This window comes from Entelurus aequoreus, linkage group LG11, assembly GCF_033978785.1.
Source record: "Entelurus aequoreus isolate RoL-2023_Sb linkage group LG11, RoL_Eaeq_v1.1, whole genome shotgun sequence".
In the NCBI taxonomy this organism is placed as follows: domain Eukaryota; kingdom Metazoa; phylum Chordata; class Actinopteri; order Syngnathiformes; family Syngnathidae; genus Entelurus; species Entelurus aequoreus.
Genome location: NC_084741.1, coordinates 9,815,846 through 9,829,297, shown reverse-complemented (window position 1 = coordinate 9,829,297; position 13,452 = coordinate 9,815,846). Strand labels below are relative to the sequence as shown.

The following is a 13,452-nucleotide window of genomic DNA, read 5'->3' as shown; positions in this document are numbered from 1 at the left end:
ATGATACATCACACATGCAAGTATACAACATGATACATCACACATGCAAGTATACACACATGATACATCACACATGCATGCATACAACATGATACATCACACATGCAAGTATACAACATGATACATCACACATGCAAGTATACAACATGATACATCACACATGCAAGTATACAACATGATACATCACACATGCAAGTATACAACATGATACATCACACATGCAAGTATACAACATGATACATCACACATGCAAGTATACAACATAATACATCACACATGCAAGTATACACACATGATACATCACACATGCAAGTATACACACATGATACATCACACATGCAAGTATACAACATGATACATCACACATGCAAGTATACACACATGATACATCACACATGCAAGTATACACACATGATACATCACACATGCAAGTATACAACATGATACATCACACATGCAAGTATACACACATGATACATCACACATGCAAGTATACACACATGATACATCACACATGCAAGTATACACACATGATACATCACACATGCAAGTATACACACATGATACATCACACATGCAAGTATACACACATGATACATCACACATGCAAGTATACACACATGATACATCACACATGCAAGTATACAACATGATACATCACACATGCAAGTATACACACATGATACATCACACATGCAAGTATACAACATGATACATCACACATGCAAGTATACAACATGATACATCACACATGCAAGTATACAACATGATACATCACACATGCAAGTATACAACATGATACATCACACATGCAAGTATACACACATGATACAGCACAATTTCCAGTTTCACTTTTCAACATGTTGGAAAAGGAGTAGGAAGAAGCAGAGCTTATTTAATCCTACCCCTTTTCTTTTACATAACAGTTGCTAAAACTTTTGTTGACTTCCTGTTCTCAATGTATTCACAATATACTCCATAAGTAATCACAATAAAAATGAACAAATAAATAATAATTGGTGAAGTAAGTCATATTACATATAATGAGATAAGTAAGATTATTTTGAGAATGAAAGAATGGATGGATGGAATAAATCCAGAATGTTTATCATGGTTCTTCTTCTTTGTACTTTGTAAACACTTCAAGTGTGAATAGTTTCTTGAAGTGGATCATATTAGTACATTGTTTGATTGCTTCGCTTAAATCATTTAATTCCACATGCTGATATACTGAAGGTCTTAAGTGTTGTATGTGCGTACACGTGTTTTAAATTACATTTTTCTCTGAGATTATATTCCTCCTCTTTTTTTGAGAAGAATTGTTGTATATTCATGGCTAGCAGGTTATCGTTTGCTTTATGTATCATTTTAGCTGTTTGCTGTCTGTCTTTTAAAGAGGATGCAGGATAAAGTGACATTTTTGCATTGTATTATACATCAGGAAGTGTTGTGTAAGACAGTGTTCAAAATAAGACCATCAAAAGCAATCTGCTTTTGTATAAAGTTAAGTTAGGTTAAATGAAATTATTATTATTATTATTTATCTTATGGTATATCAAAAATTATTTGAGCAGAATTTCATTGAAATATTGTCGGTGTGGCCCTCCAGCAGTGCTCATGCGGCCCCCGGTAAACATGAATTGCCCACCCCTGGTCTAGAATGTGGTTATGAGCATTTATTACAATTAGACAGACTACACAATGTTACTGTTAAGCTTGTTTTTGTCTGCACATTTTCTATATTCATGAGAAAAGTGAGGAACGATGGCTTCGTTTCATAAGTGGACATTCGTAAAGAAATATGTTAGCATAAAAATTGGGACATTTTTCAGTTTCTTTTTTACGAGTCCTAAAAATAACACCCAACAGAGCCTAGAAGTCAATATAATATATAATCCCATCATAAATGATCAATAGCAGAAGGATTTATTATTTATAAAGCTGTTTTATGTCGTCGTTGAGCCGTAACTTCCTGTTTATGTTGGCGCCTCACACAAACAACCAATCATACGCCTTCTTATTCTTATTCTTAGCATTGATTGGCGGGTGGCATCACAGTATTCCTTGCAGCCATTGGCTGTCGCCTGCCGAAACAAAAGCAAAGGTAGCGACGAAGCACATTTTTAAAAATTCGCCGTGACAATTTTAATAAAATATAAAAGTCAGCCCGAACTGAAAAGATGAATTGCAAACATTAAAATGCGAGAGAAAAAACAAACGAGTAACTTGTTTCAGTAATGTTATTTAGTTCAAATGAACATGCTGATGGGGGAAGAACTAATTCATCACTTCATTTAAACAGTAAACATTTGTCTCTTGTGGTTACTTGACATCTGTGAGGAAGTACAAGAAAGTTGATGGCGCAACAATGCTAACAATGCTAACAAGCTAACAATGCCTTGTTAGCTTTTTGGAGGAACTATTTCATGGTGATGCAGTATGTCCTAAGGCCAGCAGGGGGCGAGAGGGAGTTAGGCGGAACCCTAATTAAAAGCAGAAGAAGAAGCAGGGACCGGGGCGGAAGTACACATTGAAGTTCCGGTTGGTCGTCTTCCGGCCCGGACAAGCAAATAATATCAATATTCAGTCAAGAGAAAGAAGATTAAACTGTCTGCCAGGAGCAACAGGGAAATAACATCAATATTCAATGAACAAAAAGAAATAAAGGTAAAAATGACTCCTGCAATGTTTTGTGTTGCTTTATGAACTTGGGAGTGACGATTATTCGACTAATGCTCAGCTTCTCTCATCAAACTGCGGAATATCCTTCCAATTCCAAAACATCAATGTTATTCAAACATGTCCGCTAATAACATTTACATTCCAATTCCAAAACATCAATGTTATTCAAACAAGATCGATCCAAATATCGACATCGTTGATACCTGGTTGAAGTCAAAATAAGTTCAACTAAAGTCTGAAATGGAAGAAGAATAATGATTCATCTATATTATGCCTTTTAAATGTTTATGGCACAGACTTTATTCCACATTGGGACTGTGAAGTGTTTGCGGTGCGGTTTGACGATACAAGTGTTGCTACATGATATCGATACTGTTTGCCAGTGGATGTATGTATCGTTCCAAGTATTTCCTCAGAAGGACGGGTTGAGGTTAAAAAGGTGCAGCTGTGTGATAAAGCAACTGTTGCAGATCAAGATGAGCAGAGCAGGCGCGCCTACAGTCTTCTCACGCTGACTTCCTTGCTTCCCAGTCAGCCAATGAGGACAATAGCGGTCCTCGGCGGGGGCATCGGGGGGCTGGCGGCGTCTTACTACCTGTGCAGGAGCCCCCAGGTGACCAAGGTACACCTGGATTACCTCCAACAAAGACAACTTAGGTCCATGTACTTCAAGCCTTCTGTGGTCCTCAGGTGGTTCTACTGGAGTCCAGCAGTCGTCTGGGAGGGTGGTTGTGGTCCACAAGACGGCCCGACGGTGCCGTGTTCGAACATGGACCCAGAGGGATTCGACCTGCCGGAGCTGTGGGTCACAACACTCTTAATATGGTAGGTCTTCTTTCATACCTTCATTCATCTGTGGAAGCCCTCCACAAACACATTTGTGGAGACCCACCACAAACACATTTGTGGAGACCCACCACATACACATTTGTGGAAGCCCACCACAGACACATTTGTGGAAGCCCACCACAGACACATTTGTGGAAGCCCACCACAAACACATTTGTGGAGACCCACCACAAACACATTTGTGGAGACCCACCACAAACACATTTGTGGAGACCCACCACAAACACATTTGTGGAGACCCACCACAAACACATTTGTGGAAGCCCACCACAGACACATTTGTGGAAGCCCACCACAAACACATTTGTGGAGACCCACCACAAACACATTTGTGGAAGCCCACCACAAACACATTTGTGGAAGCCCACCACAAACAAATTTGTGGAAGCCCACCACAAACACATTTGTGGAGACCCACCACAAACACATTTGTGGAAGCCCACCACAAACACATTTGTGGAAGCCCACCACAGACACATTTGTGGAAGCCCACCACAAACACATTTGTGGAAGCCCACCACAAACACATTTGTGGAAGCCCACCACAAACACATTTGTGGAAGCCCACCACAAACACATTTGTGGAGACCCACCACAAAGATATTTAGGTTACATGGTAAGCCTGATTTTACATTAATTTAATTAAGACACGCCTCCAGGTGATTGTTTAATGTCATTAAGACACGCCTCCAGGTGACTACAATCCTGGGCGTTGGTCAGCTTTAGAGGCATTTAGAGTTGGGTGTCATCATAACAGTGAAAGCTAACACGTATGATGTCATCATCATAACAGTGAAAGCTAACACGTATGATGTCATCATCATAACAGTGAAAGCTAACACGTATGATGTCATCATCATAACAGTGAAAGCTAACACGTATGATGTCATCATCATAACAGTGAAAGCTAACACGTATGATGTCATCATCATAACAGTGAAAGCTAACACGTATGATGTCATCATCATAACAGTGAAAGCAAACACGTATGATGTCATCATCATAACAGTGAAAGCTAACACGTATGAAGTCATCATCATCATAACAGTGAAAGCTAACACGTATGATGTCATCATCATCATAACAGTGAAAGCTAACACATATGATGTCATCATCATAACAGTGAAAGCCAACACGTATGATGTCATCATCATAAAAGTGAAAGCTAACACGTATGATGTCATCATCATAACAGTGAAAGCTAACACGTATGATGTCATCATCATAACAGTGAAAGCAAACACGTATGATGTCATCATCATAACAGTGAAAGCTAACACGTATGATGTCATCAGCATAACAGTGAAAGCTAACACGTATGATGTCATCATCATAACAGTGAAAGCCAACACGTATGATGTCATCATCATAACAGTGAAAGCCAACACGTATGATGTCATCATTATAACAGTGAAAGCAAACACGTATGATGTCATCATCATAACAGTGAAAGCTAACACGTATGAAGTCATCATCATCATAACAGTGAAAGCTAACACGTATGATGTCATCATCATCATAACAGTGAAAGCTAACACATATGATGTCATCATCATAACAGTGAAAGCAAACACGTATGATGTCATCATCATAACAGTGAGAGCTAACACGTATGATATCATCAGCATAACAGTGAAAGCTAACACGTATGATGTCATCATCATAACAGTGAAAGCCAACACGTATGATGTCATCATCATAACAGTGAAAGCCAACACGTATGATGTCATCATTATAACAGTGAAAGCAAACACGTATGATGTCATCATCATAACAGTGAAAGCTAACACGTATGATGTCATCATCATAACAGTGAAAGCTAACACGTATGATGTCATCATCATAACAGTGAAAGCTAACACGTATGATGTCATCATCATAACAGTGAAAGCAAACACGTATGATGTCATCATCATAACAGTGAAAGCTAACACGTATGATGTCATCAGCATAACAGTGAAAGCTAACATGTATGATGTCATCATCATAACAGTGAAAGCCAACACGTATGATGTCATCATCATCATAACAGTGAAAGCTAACACGTATGATGTCATCATCATAACAGTGAAAGCTAACACGTATGATGTCATCATCATAACAGTGAAAGCCAACACGTATGATGTCATCATCATAACAGTGAAAGCCAAAACGTATGATGTCATCATTATAACAGTGAAAGCTAACACGTATGATGTCATCATCATCATAACAGTGAAAGCTAACACGTATGATGTCATCAGCATAACAGTGAAAGCTAACACGTATGATGTCATCAGCATAACAGTGAAAGCTAACACGTATGATGTCATCATCATAACAGTGAAAGCTAACATGTATGATGTCATAATCATAACAGTGAAAGCCAACACGTATGATGTCATCATCATACAGGTAGAGCTAAAACGTATGATGTCATCATCATAACAGTGACAGCTAACACGTATGATGTCATCAGCATAACAGTGAAAGCCAACACGTATGATGTCATCATTATAACAGTGAAAGCAAACACGTATGATGTCATCATCATAACAGTGAAAGCTAACATGTATGATGTCATCATTATAACAGTGAAAGCTAACACGTATGATGTCATCATCATAACAGTGAAAGCTAACATGTATGATGTCATCATCATAACAGTGAAAGCTAACATGTATGATGTCATCATCATAACAGTGAAAGCCAACACGTCATCATCATAACAGTGAAAGCAAACACGTATGATGTCATCATCATAACAGTTAGAGCTAACACGTATGATGTCATCATCATAACAGTGAAAGCCAACACGTATGATGTCATCATCATAACAGTGAAAGCTAACACGTATGATGTCATCATCATAACAGTGAAAGCTAACACGTATGATGTCATCATCATCATAACAGTGAAAGCTAACACGTATGATGTCATCAGCATAACAGTGAAAGCTAACATGTATGATGTCATCATCATAACAGTGAAAGCCAACACGTATGATGTCATCATCATCATAACAGTGAAAGCTAACACGTATGATGTCATCATCATAACAGTGAAAGCTAACACGTATGATGTCATCATCATAACAGTGAAAGCCAACACGTATGATGTCATCATCATAACAGTGAAAGCCAACACGTATGATGTCATCATCATAACAGTGAAAGCTAACACGTATGAAGTCATCATCATCATAACAGTGAAAGCTAACACGTATGATGTCATCATCATCATAACAGTGAAAGCTAACACATATGATGTCATCATCATAACAGTGAAAGCCAACACGTATGATGTCATCATCATAAAAGTGAAAGCTAGCACGTATGATGTCATGATCATAACAGTGAAAGCTAACACGTATGATGTCATCATCATAACAGTGAAAGCAAACACGTATGATGTCATCATCATAACAGTGAAAGCTAACACGTATGATGTCATCAGCATAACAGTGAAAGCTAACACGTATGATGTCATCATCATAACAGTGAAAGCCAACACGTATGATGTCATCATTATAACAGTGAAAGCAAACACGTATGATGTCATCATCATAACAGTGAAAGCTAACACGTATGAAGTCATCATCATCATAACAGTGAAAGCTAACATGTAGACGGTGAGCTGACATGAGAAAAAGTGCCTAGAAAATGAATTTCGCTCCCACGTCTAAGCACAACTTGTTCAATGCATTTTTGCATAGATAATACCCTTCTGGACTTTGGGTTAAAAGTTCAGAACATGATACCTAGCCAAATTTTGTCACAAGCCAGAAATGTATATAGAGGTAAATCACAAAAAACGAAAATCGTGTGCTGCAGTTTTGGCTTGTAAAATATGTCTTATTCATTTTGGCAACACAAAATCTTTCTCAAATATCATAAATACATATACCTAACATCTGAAACAAATATTGGTGCCTTAGTATACTCATATGTGAATTTAGATCATGAAATGTAGCAAATTTCTTAAAAAACGATTCAACTGAAGTGATTTGCCCCAGCACAATGAAGCACACACTTATTAAATTTAGCTAAAAGCTTATGTATCATACATTAAAAAAATGTCACAACCTTCTATGTAATCAAAGGTACAAAAGAAGTAACACACCGTGGCCAAAAGTGGCTTAAAATCTAGCAAAATATTACCATGCACCCCAAAACTGGAATAAGGCAAAAATGGACAAGATTAAAATAGATGCAGTAAAGGCCCAAATTGGTATAAAATATGATAAATATTTATTAAAGTAGCAAATTGTTTCACAGCATGTGTCATTTATACCCCCCCCCCCCCCCCACACACACACACACACACACAAACACACACAAAAGACCAAAACAAATTTGAAAAAAAAGGTAATACAGACATTATTTAAGCTTTACCGTTAAAATGGCAGTGTGGCATCTCGATAATCAAACATCTTGATAAAGAAACAAAAGTGGCAAATTTTACATGGTGACATGGTGCGTAATTACTCATCAATATCACTTTCATCTGTGTCATCATCCCATGCACCTCTTTCTTCTGTTTCCTTTGAAACATTTCCACAGTTCTGGCAGTGACATAAATCAGTACAAGACATTTTTGCAGACATACATGAACATCTTTCTGTTTCACATTTGCTTGTCTTGCAACCACAGTGGACTACCTGCAGCACACTATCTGGGGCAGGATTTCTAGTCATCCATCTTACTGTTAACTCCCCATCCTCAATGTACCATCCATTGCCAATGGGTGAAGGGGCACACATCATACCAGTCAGGGAATGTCGCATTACTGCTGCTTGGTAGTTTGCCCTTTTGCAGTGTTGGTGGAGGGCATCACTTGTTGGGGGAATGGACAGTTCTGGCAAAGCTGACGAAAAAGGGAAATATGAGCACATTACACACAGACACACAGACACACACACACACACACACACACACACACACACACACACACACACACACACACACACACACACACACACACACACACACATCAATGATAATCAAATTACTTTAAACATACTCTCATAGCCTTTATGGGGAGAGACTAAATCTATAAATAATAAACTTTTCAGTATGAATATTTTATTATTTTTGTTTCAGTTACCTGTAGCCTGAAGCATCAAGATCTTCGTGCTTCTTAACGCTGTCCACGAACAACTTCCTTAGCTTGTCCATTCTCAGCACCTCTTTGTCAATTATAATCCTTTGACGGATCACTTGGTCACAGAAGAGGTTGTAGCTGTCAGCAAAGGGTTGTCTGAAAACACACACACACACACACACTTAACATGTGCAAAGAGTCATGCTTTCAAAGCTGTATCTTAAGCAAAACTAAATATAAGCTGCATGTTGTTGAAATTTTTTTTACTTTTTAAATGTGAGCAAAATGACAGTACAGTGTAATTACTCACATTTCTTCATCTCTGGTTGCAGTGTGCGTTGCTGTAGACAGTGACAAGAACCTGGTGTACTGTCTGTAACAGGTCCTATGGTACCGGACCTCTATAGCAACACAGTCTTTGTCGTTGATGTGCAGAAGAATGGCAGCATCTTTCTTAATCTCAGCTGCCTTCAGCAACTGGCCTTTAAAAGAAAAATAATTAGAATAAGCTTTATTGGCAAAATCAGAGATTTACAAGTAAAAAAGTGTGTGTGTGTGTGTGTGTCTTGAGTGGGGGGTTGGAGAGGTATTTATGACCCTGTGATTTACGACTCTGTGATGTGAGCTGCTGAACTCCCAGCTAAACATTCCAAGATTCAAGATATCTATTGTCATATGCACAGATAAACAGACAGTCACACTGCACAATGAAAAGCTTGTTTTGCTGGTCCCCCTTGCAAATTCACAAAATATAAATATAAATATAAACTTAAGCTAAATAAAGAATCACAGAATATAAAAATTAAACAAGAATAAACTTAAACTATATTGCACACTTACAATAAACTTACTAAAAATGTAAATGCTAAGGATGTTTAATACTAATAAATATAATAAAATAAAATAAGAAACAAAAATAAAGAAATAAGATAAAGTAAATTAAAGTGTGGATCTTACAACAGATCTATAGTGGGCATGAGTAGACAGAAGCAGTATTGCACATTCAGTTCACAGTGAAGATGATAATGGATGATATGACAATGATGATGTATAAAGTGCACTATGCATTCTTCAATTATTGTAGCAGCAGTGGAGGTGACATGAAGTCACAGCAGGGATGTGGGTAGTGGTCACAGTTCAGTCAGTTCAGGGATGAGGGGTGAGGTGTGAAGGTGTGCGGGGGGAGGGGTGGGGGTTGTGATGTGTAAATCAGTCCAGGGGTGTGTGTGTGTGTGTGGGGGGGAGAGATTGGGGCTGTGGTGTGAAGGTATATGGGGGGATGGGTGGGGCTTCCTTTTCTAGGCCAGTGGTTCTCAAACTTTTAAATTCCAAGGTCTCCCCTTAACTCTGACAGTGTATAAATGGTCCATTTGGTTATTACAAAGTAACAACACATTCTTTCAATCCTACGCTATGTACTGTAACATTATTACTATAGATTCACACACGTGTGTGTGTGTGTGTGTGTGTGTGTGTGTGTGTGTGTGTGTGTGTGTGTGTGTGTGTGTGTGTGTGTGTGTGTGTGTGTCACATACCTGCCGACACGGTTTCTGCTTGTGTGAGTTGATCCCTCTGGCGTTTTCCTCCCACACGAGTGTACTTTTCCACTTTTTGACAAATTATACAGATGGCTGGCAGGACGGGGCCGGCAGAAGCAACGGGCAAACCTGAACGAGATCGAAGTTTCTTTCGGGGAGTTTCAGACGTGCCTGCTGACTGACCTGCGGCTGCAGATGGTTCTCCCACCGCCCGTGCGGTCCTTTTCTCGGCATAAAACAATGCAGATTTATCTGTAAAACGTCGGTAGCATGTTGCGTGAAACCCAGCGTCGTCAGGAATAGCGTCAAAATCTACATCCGAGCAATGTTTATAGATTTCTGCCAGATGCTTGTTCTGGTCTTGCAGACAAAGCCACTGTTTTAAATAGTTTCTGTATGTGTCCCACCGTGTCCGAGTGAAGTGCTGGACGTCCTCATTGTTCACAGATGAAAGATGCATATAGCATCTTTTATTTTCCTCTTTACGCACTTTTTTTCTAACTTTTGAGGTCTTTCGTTCCTCTTCACTCTCGGATGTTGTCGTCGCCATAGCAGGTATGTTGTTAGAATAAAGCTGCTACCTGATTGGTCCATGTGACCAAAACCGCGCCACTCCCCACTAGATATCACTGCGCCTCACTGAAAAATAGTACCGGCTTTCAACACCGATTACACAAAATGGGCTAGGTGTCAATTTCCGAACTTTTGGTATCTTACTTACTACCAGTAAATCTATTTTATGAAGTAAAAATGATGTTGTGCCGTTGGTGTGGGAGCGAAACTGAACGATATGAGCCTTGACCACAGGCACTAATGTATGATGTCATCATCATAACAGTGAAAGCTAACATGTATGATGTCATCATCATAACAGTGAAAGCTAACATGTATGATGTCATCATCATAACAGTGAAAGCTAACATGTATGATGTCATCATCATAACAGTGAAAGCCAACACGTCATCATCATAACAGTGAAAGCAAACACGTATGATGTCATCATCATAACAGTTAGAGCTAACACGTATGATGTCATCATCATAACAGTGAAAGCCAACACGTATGATGTCATCATCATAACAGTGAAAGCTAACACGTATGATGTCATCATCATAACAGTGAAAGCTAACACGTATGAAGTCATCATCATCATAACAGTGAAAGCTAACACGTATGATGTCATCATCATAACAGTGAAAGCTAACATGTATGATGTCATCATCATAACAGTGAAAGCCAACACGTATGATGTCATCATCATCATAACAGTGAAAGCTAACACGTATGATGTCATCATCATAACAGTGAAAGCTAACACGTATGATGTCATCATCATAACAGTGAAAGCCAACACGTATGATGTCATCATCATAACAGTGAAAGCCAACACGTATGATGTCATCATCATAACAGTGAAAGCTAACACGTATGATGTCATCATCATCATAACAGTGAAAGCTAACACGTATGATGTCATCAGCATAACAGTGAAAGCTAACACGTATGATGTCATCAGCATAACAGTGAAAGCTACCATGTATGATGTCATCATCATAACAGTGAAAGCCAACACGTATGATGTCATCAGCATAACAGTGAAAGCTAACACGTATGATGTCATCATCATAACAGTGAAAGCTAACATGTATGATGTCATCATCATAACAGTGAAAGCCAACACGTATGATGTCATCATCATACAGGTAGAGCTAAAACGTATGTCATCATCATAACAGTGACAGCTAACACGTATGATGTCATCAGCATAACAGTGAAAGCCAACACGTATGATGTCATCATTATAACAGTGAAAGCAAACACGTATGATGTCATCATCATAACAGTGAAAGCTAACATGTATGATGTCATCATCAAAACAGTGAAAGCTAACACGTATGATGTCATCATCATAACAGTGAAAGCTAACATGTATGATGTCATCATCATAACAGTGAAAGCCAACACGTCATCATCATAACAGTGAAAGCAAACATGTATGACGTCATCATCATAACAGTGAAAGCCAACACGTATGATGTCATCATCATCATAACAGTGAAAGCTAACACGTATGATGTCATCATCATAACAGTGAAAGCTAACACGTATGATGTCATCATCATAACAGTGAAAGCCAACACGTATGTCATCATCATAACAGTGAAAGCTAACACGTATGCTGTCATCATCATAACAGTGAAAGCTAACACGTATGAAGTCATCATCATAACAGTGAAAGCTAACACGTATGATGTCATCAGCATAACAGTGAAAGCTAACATGTATGATGTCATCATCATAACAGTGAAAGCCAACACGTATGATGTCATCATCATAACAGTGAAAGCTAACACGTATGAAGTCATCATCATAACAGTGAAAGCTAACACGTATGATGTCATCAGCATAACAGTGAAAGCTAACACGTATGATGTCATCATCATAACAGTGAAAGCTAACACGTATGATGTCATCAGCATAACAGTGAAAGCCAACATGTATGATGTCATCATCATAACAGTGAAAGCCAACACATATGATGTCATCATCATCATAACAGTGAAAGCTGACACGTATGATGTCATCATCATAACAGTGAAAGCTAACACGTATGATGTCATCATCATAACAGTGAAAGCCAACACGTATGATGTCATCATCATAACAGTGAAAGCCAACACGTATGATGTCATCATCATAACAGTGAAAGCTAACACGTATGATGTCATCATCATAACAGTGAAAGCTAACACGTATGATGTCATCAGCATAACAGTGAAAGCTAACACGTATGATGTCATCAGCATAACAGTGAAAGCCAACACGTATGATGTCATCAGCATAACAGTGAAAGCTAACACGTATGATGTCATCATCATAACAGTGAAAGCCAACACGTATGATGTCATCATCATACAGGTAGAGCTAAAACGTATGATGTCATCATCATAACAGTGACAGCTAACACGTATGATGTCATCAGCATAACAGTGAAAGTTAACATGTATGATGTCATCAGCATAACAGTGAAAGCTAACATGTATGATGTCATCATCATAACAGTGAAAGTTAACATGTATGATGTCATCAGCATAACAGTGAAAGCTAACATGTATGATGTCATCATCATAACAGTGAAAGCTAACATGTATGATGTCATCATCATAACAGTGAAAGCTAACACGTATGATGTCATCATCATAACAGTGAAAGCTAACATGTATGATGTCATCATCATAACAGTGAAAGTTAACATGTATGATGTCATCAGCATAACAGTGAAAGCTAACATGTATGATGT

General features: G+C 38.5%; 2 protein-coding genes across 6 annotated transcripts in view; one reads left to right on the top strand and one right to left on the bottom strand.

The window, feature by feature from the left end:
* The first annotated feature begins 2,497 nt into the window (after window positions 1-2,497).
* The window catches only part of ppox (protoporphyrinogen oxidase), a 38,256-nt gene continuing 27,301 nt past the window's right edge, over window positions 2,498-13,452 (top strand). For 2 of the 4 annotated variants that reach the window (XM_062062418.1, XM_062062421.1), the window contains exons 1-3: window positions 2,499-2,667; window positions 3,214-3,304; window positions 3,373-3,507. In XM_062062418.1, the coding sequence (XP_061918402.1) occupies window positions 3,221-3,304; window positions 3,373-3,507 (219 nt within the window). In that variant the 5' untranslated portion in view covers window positions 2,499-2,667; window positions 3,214-3,220. Of the gene's footprint in view, window positions 2,668-3,152; window positions 3,305-3,372; window positions 3,508-13,452 lie in introns of all 4 variants that reach the window. The other 2 variants (XM_062062420.1, XM_062062419.1) reach the window with 2 other exon arrangements.
* Window positions 7,826-11,001, bottom strand: LOC133659746 (uncharacterized). Of its 2 annotated transcripts, XM_062062423.1 has the most exons (5): window positions 10,335-11,001; window positions 10,149-10,280; window positions 8,924-9,095; window positions 8,617-8,769; window positions 7,826-8,376 (listed from the first exon to the last, which is right to left on the bottom strand). In XM_062062423.1, exons 1-5 carry the CDS (start codon window positions 10,699-10,701, stop codon window positions 8,343-8,345), a joined length of 858 nt encoding a protein of 285 aa, XP_061918407.1. In that variant the 5' UTR covers window positions 10,702-11,001; the 3' UTR covers window positions 7,826-8,342. The 2 variants fall into 2 exon arrangements, with proteins under 2 accessions (XP_061918407.1, XP_061918406.1); XM_062062422.1 differs by having other exon boundaries at window positions 10,149-11,001.